Source organism: Hemibagrus wyckioides, linkage group LG28 (assembly GCF_019097595.1).
Source record: "Hemibagrus wyckioides isolate EC202008001 linkage group LG28, SWU_Hwy_1.0, whole genome shotgun sequence".
In the NCBI taxonomy this organism is placed as follows: Eukaryota; Metazoa; Chordata; class Actinopteri; order Siluriformes; family Bagridae; genus Hemibagrus; species Hemibagrus wyckioides.
In genome coordinates, this window is record NC_080737.1 from 9787858 (window position 1) to 9807301 (window position 19444).

At 36.3% G+C, this 19444-nt stretch overlaps 1 protein-coding gene across 2 annotated transcripts in view; it reads right to left on the minus strand.

Moving 5' to 3' along the window:
- Positions 1–2449: 2449 nt before the first annotated feature.
- The window catches only part of fcho2 (FCH and mu domain containing endocytic adaptor 2), a 51505-nt gene continuing 34510 nt past the window's right edge, over positions 2450–19444 (minus strand). Inside the window, exons 16-27 of one of the 2 annotated variants that reach the window (XM_058382863.1) lie at positions 17583–17628; positions 17257–17342; positions 12780–12895; positions 12350–12476; positions 12081–12140; positions 8368–8479; positions 6966–7121; positions 5983–6115; positions 5701–5900; positions 5464–5528; positions 5110–5274; positions 2450–4866 (exon numbers count right to left, since the gene is read on the minus strand). In XM_058382863.1, coding sequence (XP_058238846.1) covers positions 4844–4866; positions 5110–5274; positions 5464–5528; positions 5701–5900; positions 5983–6115; positions 6966–7121; positions 8368–8479; positions 12081–12140; positions 12350–12476; positions 12780–12895; positions 17257–17342; positions 17583–17628 — 1289 coding nt within the window. In that variant the 3' untranslated portion in view covers positions 2450–4843. The remainder of the gene's footprint in view (positions 4867–5109; positions 5275–5463; positions 5529–5700; positions 5901–5982; positions 6116–6965; positions 7122–8367; positions 8480–12080; positions 12141–12349; positions 12477–12779; positions 12896–17256; positions 17343–17582; positions 17629–19444) is intronic. The other variant, XM_058382864.1, reaches the window with a different exon arrangement.

A 19444-nucleotide genomic window follows, 5' to 3' on the forward strand; every position in this document is an offset into this window, starting at 1 on the left:
GAGAAGCCAAGAATTCTGGATGCTAAGCCACAAGTATATTTGTGAAGTCCTCAGAAATAATTTCTGCTTTTTTATTATTATATGTCAGAGCCATCTGTTATGTCAATAGATGACAAGTGGCAAAAGATCTGGCTACAAATGGTAGGCAAGCAAACTGTTCTTACATGAGGAAGGAGGACAGGAACACAATCAGTTCAAGGATGGTTTTCAGAGAAGGACTAACTTGCAAGATATGTATGTAGGATATCTTTCACATCATTTCAGAGAAATTTTTGTCCCACTATTTTTTTTTTATATTGCTCCAGTTCATTGATGTTTGAGGGCATATGTTAATGCACAGCAGAGCAAAAATATTTTCTTAAGAATATCATGGTTGTCTCAATGACCGTAAGGTTCACAAGCACAGTGGCTGCAAAAAACACAAATCATCACCTGTGTGGGATATGTTGTGGTTGGTATTTGGCAAACATGGTAGTATGCAGGATGACCAGATATCCCCACCTTGTTCTCATCTGTCCAAAGGATATTGTTAATGAATTTTTGTGGATTGTTAATATGCAGATTTGCAAAGCTAGCTAAGTCATACAGTCTTATTCCTCTGGGAGAGAAGGGTGTTTTCCTAGCCACCCTTCCATGAAAGCCATACTTGTTCAGTCTTTCACCTGATTGTGCTGTCATGAACATAACAGAACCCTCTGGGTCCTGTTCTTTTCCTGATTTAATTTTACCCTCTCATACTGGCTGGGATCTAAGAATGTGAAAGCAGACTCTCTATCTTGGTTGTACATGGTCCCAGAATGGGGAGTGAGGACCACATCCTCCCACTGTTGTATTTCTTCAGCAAATCCTTCATTCATGTCCTCCGAGTTTGTGTCTCCTGGCCTGTAAGACAAACTCATAACCACATATGGCCCTAGTTACAGGTCATCCTGGTATACCCTAAATGCATCATTTACTGCAGGCCAATATGCTGGCTGACAAACAGTAATTTGCTGTTAACTTCTGTAAAGCTGCTTTGAGACAATGTCCATTGTTAAAAGTGCCTTACAAATAAATTGAATTTGTGTCCTCCGGTTTAGCCTTTGCACAACACACTGCGGCTGAGAAAAATAACTACCCTGGACTACACTTCCCATGGCACACTGTCTATTTTACAGACACTGAACTTCTAATCAAGTTCACTGGTCACCATTTACACCTTGCACTATATATTGGATTCAACAACACAACTGTTGTGAAGTAACGGTAAACATGCATGTACTTGACTTTATACAGTGTTATGTGATGTTTTTTAATCTCATTCAATAGCTCCTGGTATTGTTATTTTTGGTTGTTGATATTTTGTATTTTAAACCAGGGCTTTTAAATTTAAACAAAGACAAAACTCATGTAACCAAAAGCTATCAAGCCATTGATATTAGCCATTCCATTTACTTCTTGGATGCAGGTTGAGCTGCGTATGAAACTGTGACTACGGTCAGCGCTATAGTGGATCCAATCCTCCAAAGTTAGTGAAAGATTCATATTAACTTTAGACCTTGTTTCTAATGAGCTGCATTTCTGCCTGTTGCAGGCTAGCAGCTCTTTAGCTGGATTAATCTGCACAATATATAACCTTTTTTTTTTTTTTAAACATATTCCATCAACCAACACTAGACTGTTTCTATAGGCGGAAAAAAGTTGAGAGTGATGAGGTGTATTTTACCCTATTATTTAAATGTTGTAATGATTGAAATCCTTTTTGGTGGAATTCTCATTAAATAATTTTATGACTACATTATTATGACAATACTGACTGATGGTAAATTGTGTTTAAAAAAGATTAAAAAAAAAATAATAAAAAAAAATCTTTTACTACTCACTTCTGCTGCTGTCTGACATCCACCTGGAATACACAAACCTCACACACTTACCACTTACATTGTACAGATTAGGATAAGTCATGATTTTATTTTGTATGTTTTCTTATCTCACCTAAGTTAGATTTGAGTTACACCGCTTGCTGCCAATACATGACATGCTTCAGAACTGACTTTAGATGATTGTGCAGAGAGAAACAAAGACTAAGTCAAGCTCAAATTTTACATAAAAATGTTTTCTGATGTTTAAATTAGCTTGAATACGTAAATTGTGCATAGCTTCTGCTAAATCGTCTTTGCAGATCACCAAAAAAACATAAAGCAACCTATAGTTAACTTTTATACATATAAAGCAACTTAATTTTCAGGTAGGATCTATTTATCTCCATCTTCTCGCTGGTTAAAATAGCTCATAAAACAAAGATCAAACCGAGGATAGCTGCCACTAAATCATCTTTGCTCGCATTACCAAGTACATAGCAACTTGTATTTAAAATCCATTACAATAATCCATGTTCTAATACTGATTTATGATTTAAGATATGTATAAAAAAAAGTAAAGAAAATAAATTCAACAAATGAGTGCAGAGTTGTATATAGCTCTTATATTTGTATAGATTTATATATTACACATTTATTTCAGACAATGAAATCATGAGAGAACAAAGTGGTAAATTTGTAAAAATGTTCAGAAAAACATTTACACAGATCATTTAACACATCCATGAACTTGAGAACAAAAAGGATCAAGTGACGAGACAAAGCTCCAAAATGCCTTCACACATTTATCTGATGACTGTAGAGGCAGCAAGAACCAGCTTGCTAAAACACACAATCAGATATTTATGTCGTAGTTTTACCGGACAGAAAAAGTGTCACACAGTTCAGTTTTGACCCTAATGTCCACTGGTTAATATCTGCCTCCACACCAAATGCCCAATGCCATTTTATTATTTTTCAATACAATTACATACATCGTAATCATTTCCAATAAAACAGTAAAGATTAGGATTTTTTTTGTACAAAAAAAGTCTGGCTAGTTACAGCATAAAAAATTATCTTGTGGAAAAAGATATTGCTGTTAAAAAAGACTAAAACTTCCCTAAAATGTTACACATTTGCACATTACACATTTAAATTTTTAGTACATATCAAACATTCCTTTGTATTATTTAGGGTCTATTTATCTCCATCTTCCCGCTGGTTAAAATAGCCCTTAAAACAATTGACCCTTAAGCGGAGAATATAAGGCACAGAGCCAGTATTAAAGATGATAATAAGCAAAACAAACACTGTATAGCCCCTTAAAGCACTTTGGATTTGTTTAGCAGTTTTGAATGGTTCGTTACTTTAACAGTTTAGCTAGCCTGCCCTGTGTCTAGGAAACAAGTAGGTTGTCCAAGTCAAGGTTTTGCTAAAAAATAACAAAATTGCTGATATTGCTGAATAGGTGCAATATTATTATATAATGCCATGCTATAATAAAATTTATTTTTATTACAGAATAAAAATAATTAATGAATCCCAAAATATGGGGCGAATTCATTCTCATTCTCTTCCGCTATCATTTCTCAGTGGTTTTGAGTATGTTGGAATATTTGGGTCATCCAAAGTCCTAGTCATTCATTAATGCAGGTAGGATTACTCAACTACAGCAAATATCCAAAGAAAAAGATGATCACTTCTGTATTTTGAGGGCAAGACAGCTGTATATGATAAAATATTAAAACACAAGGGCCAGAAAGGTGATTTCATTACCTTTGAATTCAAAGGTGAATTCAAAACTAAACATCAGCATGTGTGGGGAGATTGAAACAATCATAAAATGTTCAAAATTTAATGTTTTGGATGTCTCCTTTAAAGCTGGCAACATCCTATTTAAGGGGCTACATATTCAGAACATACCACATCACATTACCACTAATTATGATTTTTTTTTTAAATTACCAATAATTGTTTTAGAAAGGCATTCATATATAGCTGTCATTTAGAAGTATTTTCCCTTCAGTGTCCCAGTAAAAATGTATAAAACAGAATTAGCAACAAAGATACGCTTGTAATGAAAAAAAATCAACAAGTCTGATTAAAAAATAGGCACTAAGGGCAGTTTTCCAAGGTTTGGTTTTCTTTCTTTTTTGACAATTACTCCAAAACGGACCAGAATTCTTGACACTGAACTTAAAAACTCAACATAAATCACATAATTGATTTAATAGCTTATACCTTCATTGCACATTTACTGTGAGGAATACTAACTAGTCAGAGAGATCTGAAATCTCAGCCACCTAAGGGCTTGTTTGTTAAATGTCCACCAACAGCCGTGAAGCCTTGGCAGAATCCTAAAAAACAATAAATAATGCTACAAGGATTTTATTCAGTGAACTCAGGCCTGTCCTATAAAAGAGTAGATTTTAGGACAGTACACAAATGTTCACATTGCCTGAGGCATTTTTTCCCTCACTGACATTTTTTTAAAGTTATGATGAGGACTAAACTAAACAAATAAGAGGTTAATGTCTATATAAATGGCCTGGAACATTGTTAGTGCAGATATATTTTTTCTTTTTTGTTTTGTTTTACACTGCATATTTTCTAAATCATATTGTCATATTAAAATTTATCTATACATGGAAACAAACCCTATAAAGTCAAAATAAATCAAAAAATATCAGATTAGTTTTGATTTTCTCATTCTTCAGTATTCAGACAGTCCTTATTGGTTTTCTTTATTAGTCTTTTCTTTCTGACAGTGTTTGATTCTCAGTGCTACAGTAATATAAAATGTAGTAAAACAGTTCTTTCTTCCCCAAAATGGTACATTTGGTTGGACGGAAGTATAGTTCAAAATGATGAGAATAAATGCATAAGAGAATCCATCAGGGTGACAATCCTTTTGATTCACCTGCCATCTGCAGGAGATGCAAATGAAAAGGATTCCTTTAATTTTTCAACAGTTTGATCGAATGTGCCTCTGCTCGGACATCTCAGCAGTCTGCCATATATCGTCCTGTAACAAACACATACATAAAAAGAGTCATTTACTAACATGTTATACTTTCACAGAATTATGCAGATAATGATTAATATATTATGAATATTACACACACATATAGCATCTAATATTATTGTTAGTTAATTATTATTGTACACACTGTTATTGTTAATGTGTGTATAGCAGTGCCATTGTGAAGGGATGAGGGAGTTAAACAATTTTAAATGAATATTTGGTCTTATAAATGTAAAGTCTTACCAGAGACTAATCTCTTCTTATTGAGAGAGAGTCGATATCCGGATCCGGCCAGTTCCATTTCTACTCCAGAGATCGTACTACCCTCATTTAAGAACTGAACAGCCAGAGTGGCCGGAATTGAGGGACCATCTGAGAGCTCAAACTTTGCCCTTAGAGAGCCAGAACCTGACACACACACATGAATTATTATTTGGTAAGAGCTGACCCCAACCTTTTAAACAATATTTATTTTGCTTAAATTTATGGTGCATATATAAAGCAAGCACATAATTTTAAAGCTACAGAAACACTGTATGAATGGTCATTTAAAAAGAATGGGTGTTGGTGATTTTACTTCATAGCCTATGTTCATACCTTCATTTTCAGACTTCTCAGAGATGTCATTCAGCTTCCATAACAACTTACTTTGGTCTGAATTCCTGATGAAAAAAAGGAGGAAAATGATTTTTATCATCATTTTATTATCATATATTATTTTATATTTCCTTTTAAAAATAAACTATTTTAAGTGAGAGATTTAAAAAAAAAAAAGAAAGAAAGAGAAAGATTATATTAAACAGACATAAGATCTGATGCATTCCTGAGCCTCACCAGATGGCACTTGGGAGTGAATGCATGTTGGAGACACCACCAGTGACGGGTACGAGGACCTGCACGCCACATAGAGGTCCGGGTGGTTGCATGGCCTCGGGGTTGTATTGGTAGTCCACCCGCAGGTCTGTAGTGCTCTGGGCACACTTCCAGTATACTGCCAGGTTTAGTGGCGTTGACTGAATACCATTAGAACACACCTAAGGGCGATGAATGAACAAGAGATAAATAAGTAAGCACATATTATTCATCTAATGCATGATACAGAGACCCAGTACATACCTGGTACTTGAGAATGTCCACATTGTAGTAAGAAGAGGTTGGGTTCTGTTCTGAAGCCTTCCTGAGATATGCAGTCAGTGCAGGCATATTCATCCAGAAATCTTTAGTGTTAGTATCATTCTGGCAGGTCTCACTACATGAAACACAGTAAGACAAATATGACTTATATATCATTTTAAGGGCCTTCCATTAACGTAATTATTATGCTGAGCCTAATAAGATGCAGCATTAAACAAAGCAACCTTTATTTGGCCACACATTATGATGTTGTTATCTCTGTCATAGGTTTGTTATGATGACTTACTTGGTGAAGTAAATCCTACACTGCAAATCCTAAGTAGCACTTTATTTCCAAATTACTAATTATAATTATTATTTATTTATCACTTTTAGTTCCTAAACAGTGCTTTCATTCCCACACTCAGCACCTTATTTTGATGTAAATACTAACTGAACGTAAATAAAACAAAGTCTGGGTTGAGCTTAAATATAAAATAACTGTTACTTATTTATGTCCATATTTATGAACCTGAATGTAGGTAAGCTGGCAAGAAGCTGTCCTACAAATGTTCATAAATATTGTTTGTAAAAATCCGGTAAGAATTACATTGTCCATTTTCTTTTATAAGCCTATTCACAATCAGCCCAATATTTTGCAAAAGTTGCAGGTCATATTCAGATATTCATGAAAACAAGAGGACATGCCTAAGGACCTTTATGATTAGTAAAACTCATTCTGGCTACAAAGGGTTGCAACAGAAATACTTTTCACCCATCATCAGGAGATTATGATTTCAAATCCCAAAAATGCCACGGCTACCCAAAGAGGAGTGGGAAAGAGGAGGATGGGGAGGAATTCTCTCCCATCAGTCAGAGCAAAAACTGGCTAGCATATTTTGGAAGTCTCATAAACATCCAAACTTTTTCGAAAACAGGAAAAAAAAATCATTCTGGTAATCAAGCATGAGAGCACAAGCACACACCTGTGTAGAAGATGCTGGTTTGGTAGTATCTGCTCCAGCTTGCTAGTGTTTCTGAGTTTGAAGGTGAGTATAGCTGGTGAATGACTGGATGTGAAGATCTTAATGATACCACTCGGAAAGGAAAGGGTCATGTCTCCCGTGATCTTCACTATGCACCTAAAAAACAAGCAAAAGCTCAATCCTGGACTAAACTCTTAACATAAACTGCATTAAATGCTGTGTAGTTAGGTATTTTAGCTGCGTTTATAGTATAATACTGGTATAACTTATTTTTAGGTATACAGGTGCCAGTAAAAGTATACATTTTGCAGGATCTTCATTAACAGCATATTCTGTCACATATTAAATATGCTCACTGCAAGAACATGAATGAATTTGTAACATGCACTTAATACAACTGACAATTTCACAGGCCACTGTGGCAACACCTACAGCGACGACCCAAATTAGTGTTAAGTCACAGCAATAGCTTCTGGGCTAATAATTCTACATTGGAGTTATGTAACCAAGACATTGGTAAAACATAATGCTGCCTGTGATTAAATAACTTAAATAAATTAGCAAACCTAGCTTCTACTCGAATTTTTCACCCCTTATGAATAACAGTATCATGTATGTTTAGCACTACTGCTTTAGAACCTGTGGCTAAGTTATTATAGAATTTACAATATCAGACTGATTTGTGTGAAAGTAAAAACAGATAAAACAGAATTATCTTACCTAAACATAATGAAACCTAATCATATGCACACAGGCCCCAAATATAACAAGATTTCAAAATGTATTGGTTTGCCTCATATTTGTAACTAAATAAAAAGCTACATCTGTCTGGTAGTGTACAATGTGGGCACACTTTTACTAAAACAAAACAAAAAACAAACATTACACTAAACAACATAATATTAAAGCTGTCTAAACAATGTTTTGGTCTTTTCCCTTTGCTCATTTAAGTTAAGTTAACAAATAGTTAAGTGTTAATAGTTAACTTAATAGTTAAGTGAACAAATAAAGATATAAAGATAAAATATTTCAAAAGGCAAACCTTAGCAACTGGTGCCTCACCAACAGCAATGTGAAAACTATTGTGATATTTTGCTCATATTGACCAGCTCTATACTTTATTTATAGCTAAAAGAAAATGCATAATCATTCCAAGGGATTAAAATATAGTTAAGGCAAGGTCCTCCTCCAAATAGGTCTTTTTGTTAGATTAGACAATATCTTCTTTATTGCATACTATATTGCATTCAATAAATTTGGACTTTTTTTGACTTGATATACTAAAGAAGTACAGAAAAATGATTTAATATTATTAATATTATTTGACCAGACTCTCATAGCTTCTTTATCAGGCATATGCTTGCTATGTGTAGAGTACAGATTAATCTCAAACAAGACTCACTTGCTGGGATCAGCTCCTTTGAAGTATGCATTAACTGACTCTGTAAATGCAACAGCAATGGGGAGTGAATCCTGGGATGCTAATGTGACAGGGCTGGGGCCACGAGATGTCCCTAGGAGCAAAGAAAGTAAAGGGGCACAGAAGGGAAAAAAAGAGAATCACAATCACATTATTAAATTCATAATAAAATACATACATAAAAATAAAACGTATATGGGGTTAGAACTGTTTCATATTTCCAAATCAACTAAAGCCAATCGGACAACAGCCACACTGAGCTGACCAATGCTTGCACGTTCTTGCTCCATCTAACCATCGAACAGCATCATTGTAGGAACATATTAAAATATTACTAGCATTAATTTTCAATTTCAATTTATTTTGTATAGCGCCTTTTACAATGACAATGTTCACAATGTTGACAATGTCTCAAAGCAGCTTTACAAAAGAAGAGAAACGGAGAAAGGGGAGGGGAAAAAATGAAAATAAAAATATTACAAAAATAACTAAATACCTAGAAATAAGAATAAATTATTAAATTAAATTATTAAACTATTTTATTTTATCCCTAATGAGCAAGCCTGTGGTGACAGTGGCAAGTAGAAACTCCCTGGGATGATATGAGGAAGAAACCTTGAGAGGAACCAGGCTCACAAGGGAACCCATCCTCATTTGGGTGACACTAAACAGTAAATAATGTAACTGTAACTGATTAATGTCCTTTCTACAACAGCAATCAATGGCCCATGAGGAACTATTAGGTCAGTGTAGTTTCTGACGTCATTATAGACACTAGTTCTTTGCTGTCAGGAGCTCGCAGTGGATTAGTGAATATAAACTCTTTATTTTGAGGGAAAATGTGTTTTAACGTGTGTTTCCTGCACTGTCACTGAAACCCTAGTTGTGATTTTGCAATAAAGTGAGTGTGGTGGGGTTACAAGACCGTGTAAGCACAAAACATGGCATCAGCAAGAAAATGTTATCCTTACAGGTTTCATGTCAAAAAACACTGTGATCAGTGTTAGAACAGCTACTGATGCCTATGATTACGTTCTCTAAAGGAATCATTCCAAAAGATTCAGGAACCTTAGCACTTATTGGTTTGGCTGAGACTCAGTCAGTTACAAAGCTTTCTGTCTGCTGATCTATAATAACAGGTTTTATTATAAATTGAGCATGAACTCTTTTGTATAGTTAAGATTCATGGAAGTTAAATCGTTATCATCTGACCGCTGGTCTTTATGCTAGTGTGTAATTTAAAACAAAGCAACAGTATTAAAAAAAAACAGAAGTATACAATAAATTATACTGCCAAATGTTGGAAATGTGATTTTAAAAATTTATAATGACTTTAAATGTCCACTGAAGTCATATCATGATGTAACATGCCATAGTTTGAAATGTTTTTGGAATAATATCTCCTGTTTCACTTATATTATTATGCAATATAAATTCCATACAGTACTGTATTTACTAATCATTAAGCTAATTATTCATTCATTCATTGTCTATACCCGCTTATTCCTAGGACTCCTAGGGTCACGGGGGTCTGCTGGAGCCTATCCCAGCGCACATAGGGCGAAAGGCAGGGGTACACCCTGGACAGGTCGCCAGTCCATCGCAGGGCCACACATAGACAAACAACCACACACACACACTCACTCCTATGGGCAATTTAGAATTACCAATCAACCTAATGTACATGTTTTTGGACTGTGGGAGGAAACCGGAGTACCCGGAGTAAACCCACGCAGGCACGGGGAGAACATGCAAACTCCACACAGAAAGGCCCCAGCCTGTTCGACCCCGGGATTCGAACCCAGGACCTTCTTGCTGTGAGGCAACAGTGCTAACCACTATAAGCTAATTATACATTATGAAAATAATTTATTACATTGGCCAAATGTCAAATGTGTTTGTCATGTGTTAATGCATTGTAAAACTGAGGCAGCAAGTTCTTCATAGAGTACTTTCCACAGTGAATTATACACTGGAACATCTGCTGGGGGACACTGAATATTTGCAATTTGTTTACTGTCAAGAAATGACTTTTCTGAAATGTCAGCAAGCATTGGGATTTCACAACATTTAGTCAGAGGTTTTTGTGACAAAAACATTTGTAATTTTTTTTTAATTTGTTTTAATTTTTTATATCAGATTTTTTATCTGTGAATTTAAATCATTACTGTGAAAATCCTGACATACACTATATTGCCAAAACCTTTGGGACACCCCTCCAAATCACTGAATTCAGGTGTTCCAATCACTTCCATGGCCACAGAAGTATAAATTCAAGCATCTAGTCATGCAGACTGCTTCTACAAATATTTGTGAAAGAATGGGTCACTCTCAGGAGCTCAGTGTATTCAAGCGTGGTAATGGGATAGGTTGCCACCTGTGCAACAAGTCCATTTGTGAAATTTCCTCACTACTAAATATTCCACGGTCAACTGTTAGTGGTATTATAACAAAGTGGAAGCAATTGGGAACAACAGAAACTCAGCCATGAAATGATAGGCCATGTAAAATCACAAAGCATGGTCAGCGATGCTGAGGCACACAGTGCGCAGAAGTCACCAACTTTCTTTCAATAGCTACACACCTCCAAACTTTACGTGGCCTTCAGATTAGCTCAAGAACAGTGCATATAGAGCTTCATGCAATGGGGTTTCATGACTGAGCAGCTGCATCCAAACTTTACATCAAGTGCAATGCAAAGCACTGGATGCAGTGGTGTAAAGCACGCTGTCACTGGCCTTTAGAGCAGACGAGACGTGTTCTCTGGAGTGACCCTCTCTCACACTCTGTCTGGCAATCTGATGCACAAGTCTGGGTCTGGTGGTTGTCAGGAGAACAATACTTGCCTGACTGCATTGTGCCAAGTGTAAAGTTTGGTGGAGGGGGGAATTATGGGGTGGGGTTTCAGGGGTCAGGCTTGGCCCCTTAGTTCCAGTGAAAGGAACTCTTCATGCTCCAACATTTCAAGACATTTTGGACAATTTCATGTTCCCAACTTTGTAGGAACATTTTGAGGATGACCCCTGACTGCCCACCAGTGCACAAAGCAAGGTCCATAAAGACATGGATGAGCGAGTTTGGTGTGGAGGAACTTAACTGACCAGCAACCTCAACTCGTTAGCACATTTGTGATGAATTATAGCGGAGACTGCAAGCCAGACCTTCTTGTCCAACATCAGTGCCTGACCTCACAAATGTGCTTCTACAGGAATGGTCAAAAATTCCCATAAACACACTTCTAAACCTTGTGGAAAGCTTTCCCAGAAGAGTTGAAGCTGTTAATGGTGGGCCAACTCCATATTAAACCCTACGGATTACAAATGGGATGTCATTAAAGTTCATGTGCATATGAAGGCAGACGTCCCAAAACTTCTGCCAAGATAGTGTATATTTGTAGACGACTTTCTAATTTGTTTAATTTCTGTGAATATCTCTATATTTATTTGTGCATCATAATCTATTTATTTGGAAATATGGAACCATTCAAACCACATAATTGTAGGGCATTTAATATCATGCTCAAACCCAAGAAAGTTGTTAAACACAGCGTAGACAAACAATGAAAAGAATGGAATTTAGCAGTTAAGATGATGATGTTTAGTACAGGTCACGTGAAATGCCTGACCAATGGAGTCAACAGAGTTAGTTTTTAAGTTAAAATAAACTTTTCCAGTTTGCAGCATAAGGCATGTTACCTGCTGGGGTTTCACACCTCTTCTCAAATGTTGGCAGTTTCGCCACAAACACATCATCCTCTTACACCATCGATGAAAAAGATGAAATCCAAACCATAAATTAAAAGAAAAGCAATAATGAAACCCATAGATGAGTGAGAGCATGAAAGCATGTACAGCCAGATTCATGGGTAAAAGAATTTGATGATGAACATGTGAGAATCTCTCCCTCAGTGTGTTTTTATGATAGATGTATATTACCAGAGAATGAGTGGGAATGGGTTTCTCACCAATGGTGGGTGTGTTACTCGCGCTCAGTGAGGTGTTAGAGCTTAAAGAGGAGGAGCTTTCGGCCCGTGCTAAAGGTGCAGGCAGAGGACTAGAGTTGGTTGCCATAGAAGGGCTGAACGGCCGTGCCTTTTTAGAAACAAAACAAGTAAATAAAAATGAATGATCTTAAAAAGACATCCAGCAAATATAATACTTAACAGACCAGTTCTCCAAACACCATAAATAATACCTTAATGCAGCAATATATCTAATAACTCAATTGTGGGATATTTTTATGCAGTTTTTTTTGCTGTACAATGGTCCTGTAACTGTTCAAATATATGTTGAAGAGTGTGTGTTTAAAGTTTAGCTATTTTTTGTTTACATAGCTGATCTTTAAAGATGGTAAAATAACACAACATAATCTTATTAAACTAGCAAAGTACTCACAATCTCATTGATGCCACTCAGTTTGCCTGCAGGCAGTTTAGGCCGCGATGAGGGTCGAGGAGGAGGAACTATTGTCGCTGTGCCCAAAGGGGTTGTAGGTCTGTTAGAGGGAGGAACTATGTGGAACAAATAGATAAAATGGAGGCAAAATAATAAGATATAATTTTCAGTGTTGGAGTAGGTTAGAAAACAAGCAGTACATATAAATGCAAAACATTATACAAGCATGCAGCAAAGTATCTCAATCTGAACCAATGTCTGTAAATATGAGTGGAACATGATGCTCTTGACACCCAACGGGCCTAATTTATCAATAATTTTAGTAAAAGATGTGTATAAGAGTCTTACTTTCTGTATATTCACATGTATGTTCATATATGGCAATCACCCATATATTACTGGGCAAATATAAACCTTGCTATGTAAATTCAATCAATTTCTTAATTTCTCTAATTTATGTCAGAAATCTTTGCTTTACAGACACGTGATGAGGCCCTGACATGCTCATTGTGTAAGGTTAGTGCTAGAGGTGGAACGTGCCTTGTTGTATTTGGAAATACCCCAGATCATGTCATGCAGCAAAGATTGTAGGTTGCGAAAAGCTTAGACCGGTGTAATTGAAATATGACAGCAAAAAGAAATCCAAGCATGGATAAAACTTAGACCAGCATAGGAATGGCACAGGATGATTTTGTCAGCAGAATTCTTGCTGTATCTAAAGTGTTGAATACCATTAAAAGAAGATGATGTGGCAGATGTAACTGATTGTTATGTTATTTCCTATGTGCAGGATGTGCCACTCTTAAACTCATAGCAATATTTTGGGGGATGCAACTTAAAATGCAAGTCTGCCTTATTTTACACACAGAAATGGACAGGATTAAAACTGTATTAAAATCAGCCACCAGAGCGACTCGGATACATTTTCGGTTCACTTTTACCCAGTGTTACAAGCCCACCGAAATACTATATACAGTCATTGGTCACAAACTTGCCAAACAAGCCAAACAACAAACAAAAATTGCCAAATAGGACAAACCAGAACATGCAAACAGAACAAGGCAATATTTTTTACAGCACAAGTTAACTAGAGAAAAAATACAGAAATAAACATAAAAAAAACAAAAAAAAACCCTATATTAATAAAATTATTAAACAAATCAGAATGATTACATTTTTGCCCCTTAAAAAAATTAGCTAGTCCGACTCTATTATAGACAGTAGCAACAATAAGTCTCTTGCTAATCTCTGTAAAATAATTTCAAAATTATTATTATTATTATTATCATTAATCAATTCAGTTCCTCTTTCTTTCATCCTCCTTTCTTTCAATCAACAGCCTGAACAAACACATTCAGGCATTACAGAAAACTCAGAAAGAAGAGTTTATCATTCATGAGAGCTAAAGATTAAAAACGTCTGAACATAAAGTAATACCATATGCAAACAATTTGTAATGCACTACAATTAGACACACATTATGCCATGAAGTATACATTTTTATGAACCCATGTTAATCGCATCACTCATTCATACAAAGCATTACTTTGTGCTCTGAAATGATGGCATGCTTGGCATAATTATTCTTCAGCATTACCATCCTGCATATGGAAGGCTGCAGGTGTCATGGCATAGTCCTCCATCCAAGACAGGGTGGTTTCCTTCTTCTGGCCCATACTAATAAAGGAATCTGCAGCTTTGCTGGATGGGGTTTTGGCATACTGGGAAATAGGCACTGTCCAAGGTCTTTCCTGGTTATTCCAGGTTAGCCCACCAAAAGGCACAAAAGCCACCAACTGGTTCTGAGTCCAGAAAGAAAGTAGATCGATACTGGTGTTGGGAGTATTGAGTGGAGTAGCAGCGTCCCCTGGGTTTTTGAGAAGGGTTGGAGGAGTGCTCATGGCTCTGGGTGGAGATGGGGGGATGGGAATGAAAAACTCATCTGTGATTATAGAGGAGGGAGGAACAAGCAATGGAGAAAGCAGATTGGAGGGTAAAGACTGGAGGGAAGGTGAGGACTTTTATTCACAGTACCTGTCACACAGGCTCCTTAAATCAATAAATGAACTCAAGGCTTGATGAGTTAATTGGCATCTATTGTTGTTTATCAAACCATGAACCAGAGTGCAGTAGTAAGCCTGCTTAGGTCTAGCTGGGGAATGTATGTCCGGCAATTATAAGAGACATAATTAGCAATTAATAATACATTATATATATATATATATATATATATATATATATATATATATATATATATATATATATATATATATAAAGCAACTGGATACCTCCTTACACTATCCATAACGACACTATCGATATCCAAATGAAAACTTGTAATTATTAGATGGATTTCAAAAGTTACGTTCAACAGCTTTTGTGTGAAATGCAGGAAGGAACAGGCTGAGTGAGTGGAAAATGGATAGAGAGACTACTATGAGAAATACAAAAAGACAATTAATGAATCCCAATTTTTTTCAACCTGGACACAAATTTATGTAAATCTTAATTACCAATGAGACCAAATCTAAAACATAATAGCCCATCTGAATAACTTTCACATAAAAGCAAAGAAACCACTTGAGTGATGTCATTGAGTTGCCAACTTGACATTAGAAGCAAAGGATATGCAACCAAATTAAACGTTATTAAATAGTGTACCATATTCTAAGCTGTTTAACACATTTATATATAAATATCAGAAAAGCTGAATTTTTGATCTATTGTGTATTCATCCTTAAATCTCAAAACCAAATGTTTTCAGTGTATAGCAAAAACAAGTGAATTGGCCTTGCTGTTCCAATACTTTTCGAAAGGACTGCATACAAAATAAACAGAAGAAAAAAATAATATCTGCAATAAATAATAAAATAGAACACCGGAGAACTGTAATTTGTGATATGAGATTTTGCATCTCCATGAAATGAATCCATAAAAGTACACTGCCCATCCAAAAAAAAAGTCACCACCTGGATTTAACTAAGCAAATAGGTAAGAGCCTCCCATTGGATAATTACTGCATGGATGATTATGTTTCAGCTGGCAACAAGTTATTTAACCCTAACTGATGCAAGGAGCAGCTTCACGTTTCTTAAACAACCATGTCAGAAGACACATCCTGTGGTCATGGAAAAGATGTTGCTCTGTTTCAGAAGGGTCAAATTATTGGCATGCATCAAGCAAAGAAAACATCTAAGGAGATTGCTGAAACTACTGAAATTGGGTTAAGAACTGACCAGCGTTATGTGCCCAAAACTGACTACCTGAATATACTGAATGACCAGGTTATTCCATCAATGGATTTTTTCTTCCCTGATGGCAGGGGCATATTCCAGGATGACACTGCCAGGATTCATCGGGCTCAAACCGTGAAAGAGTGGTTCAGGAAGCATGAGAAATCATGAGTACAGACCATAACCCCATTGAACATCTTTGGGATGTGCTGGAGAAGACTTTGAGCAGAGGTCCAACTGTCCCATCAATGCAACTCTGGACGGGAATAAATGTTGTGACAATGCGTATCAAAACGATGCCACAGTGAATGTGTGCCGTAATCAAAGCTAAATGCGGTCCAACGAAATATTAGTGTGTGTGATTTTTTTTTTGGGCGGGCAGTGTATTTTGTAAAATACAACTATAACAGCAGTGCTGCGTTTTTGGGATTTCAAGACCATAGGAGCCTGAGCAAACTCTCCAGAGGTAACTGCTGAGAACAGGAAAAGCCAAGACATTTTCACCAGCATACACATAGTATCAATAATGCATCAGGTTAGCATTAAGGCAAATTTCCTAAAAAAAATGCAGGATGGAGGAAGAGAATGAATGAGCTACCATTCAGTTATGTGCAATATGATTATAAGCCTGTGTCCTCTTGAAGTGAGGCTAAAAACAGGATATGGCAATTCTTGTTTCTTTTTGTAGGAAACAGTCAGGTTTAGGTATAGCTGTACTTAGCAATATTAAATATTTCAATGGAAAACCAGCAAATAATATTAATCAGTGTCCTATCTCTCTTTTCCTGACTGTATCTTACTTCAAGCTACTTACAAAACCTATTGCATTTTTACAAAGCTAAATGCACATTACTAATACTTGATATTACTAATAAAGGACACTTTAGTCCTACATTCTGACCTTCTATTGTCAAGCTAGAGATTGACACGCTTAAAAAAAAAAGAAAAAAGAAAAAAAAAAAAGAAGACACATTCAGTATTGCATTCGATCATTCTAATTCTGGCACATTGTATTTCTATATTTGCTATTACTTTATTTCTTCCCCCTTACGCATGCTCCTTACACAACTGGCATGGACACCCTAAATTTAATTTGGGGCACCTTATTGGTTGGCTCACAGAGGGAAGCCTAGCGTACCGGATACACAAGAGGTATGAGGACACATCTCCATTCTTGACCTCTAGTGCTCCATATTTAAATTAATATTATTATTACTATTATCAGAAAATGATCATAGTGTTACCTGCAGAGGAGGACACAGAAGAAGGGGCACCAGAGAGATTAGGGCCAAATGGATCCAGAGACAGCAGGTCATTGCTGGTCAGTCTACTAATAAATAGAAAAAGTTGGTGATTAAAAATATTGGGACCACTGTATTTTCTTCCTCTAGCCATGCTCATAATAGATTATTATATGCTGAAAAAATAACAATCCCAAAATAAACTGAATTCAGTGAGTGCTAGAGTCCCTTCCTGTTTTCTTACATTACTATAGGAAACTGCATTAAGCTTAAGTAAGATAAGGAAACAAATCTCGTTTTTGTCCAAGTTAACTGTGATAAATCCTTACTCTGTATAAGCCCCTTGCTGTGTTCTGGACCTTCCCAACTCATCACCTGAGGGAGAGAATGCACTCTAGTTAACAGGAGCTGCAAAATTGGTTCAAGCCATAGTGAGTAAAATAAAAATCTGAAACAGAAAACAAAAGTTTCATTAAGTAAATTATGTCTTTTTTACAGTAGAAAAGGTTTTGGGGCCTCATGCAAACAAAGTATGGTATAAAGTATGAATCTGTGAAGGCTCCATTCTTCCCATGAAACATAAACTGTCACATACGCACTAACATTCATATTATTCACACAGGCATTCAGATCGTTGCACTGGTTTTGTGTATTGTATATGTAATTATTACACTTGTATTTCACATTGAATTATTTTACCGGTTCATTGTATTTCACATCTAATAATTGTAATGGGGCATTTTGTAGTACATGGTCTATTCTATTCTATATGTACAATTTATTTTATTTTTCAGTTTATTTTTCTATTTAAATGTGCATTTTTATTTCTCATCCTATTTTTGTATAGTCTTTGTATTTTTGTTGTTGTCTTTGTGCACTGGAGCTTGTGACACTAAAAAAAAATTCCTTGCATGCACAAACATACTTGGCAATAAAGCTCTTTCTGATTCTGATGCCTGGATGCTGTAAACTAAACCCACCATCCCCAACCAATTTTACTCCCACATATACAAACGCCTCCAACAATGCCCTCCACACCCCACAACCACAAATCCTCCCTTCCTTAGTGTTGAGTGCCAGTTAGTTACCTGTGCATTAAGTTCTTAAACTATAGACACCAAGTAGTGGTTAACAACCAGGTTGTGCACTTTGTCAACCATTCTGCTGATGACTAAACAACAGTGAATGAACAGCATCCTGTCCCTTACTGTTCAAGAAGGAACAATGGTTTTGGAGGGCAGTGGTATTTTTATCTTTAGTACAAATGCTGTCTCGTGTGTATCGTGGTGTTTAGTGTGGGTGTTAGATTTAAAGATAGACCTTAGAACCGGTCTCTCCACACAGTTCATTAGGTGCGAGTCCAACTGGCCTTTAATCGTTGAGGCATGTTGTAGTGAACACCGTTGTTAATTTAGTGGCACGGTTTCTAAAGGCTCTTTCAGGTATTGTGCCTGGGCCAGGGGCTCAAATTAAATTATGGCGCTAAACAAGATATATTGAGACATAGGTGAGAGTGATAAGTGAGCCATGTGAACAGCTGGATAGTGTAGGTCTTTACACTGTGGCACACTACACTGAACTACCTGGAACTCAAAAAAAAAAAAAAAAAAATTCTGCTTTCTTTTGGGGATACAGATGACGTAAGAGGCTTGTTACCGATTTAAAAAAACAAAAACAATAAACAGTAACGGTACAGCAGTACATTCTCTGTGTTGGCATCTTATTGTATGGTACTACAGGTCTGGGGAGCAGCAAGACTGAAAAAAGGCTAGGCAATATTTTTACCACAATTTAAACAACCAAAGCACACGATTCCAAATGTAGTAATAAAATGTTTGATGTTTTTCAAAATCTGCAGGATTTTGTAGGATACTTCAGGAAAGGACTATAGCACAAACCTACCAAAATAAAATGTTATAAACTTAACAACCAGGTCCAATTGGGGGTAATTCCCCATCAGATGCCACCACAGACATCTTTACTGCAAGGGAGCTGTAGGGGAGAGACTTGCTATGGCAATGTTGGACCTCTGTACCAATGCCAAGTCACCCTATGGAATACCATTGCCATTGTGATTCTTCCTGGTGAAGCCATGTACTATGATTCCCCTTGAATCTGGGATGGGATCTCCACCCTGAACTGAATTGTGTGTCTGAAAATATGCCAGTTTTGCTAGCACTCACCCGGAAAA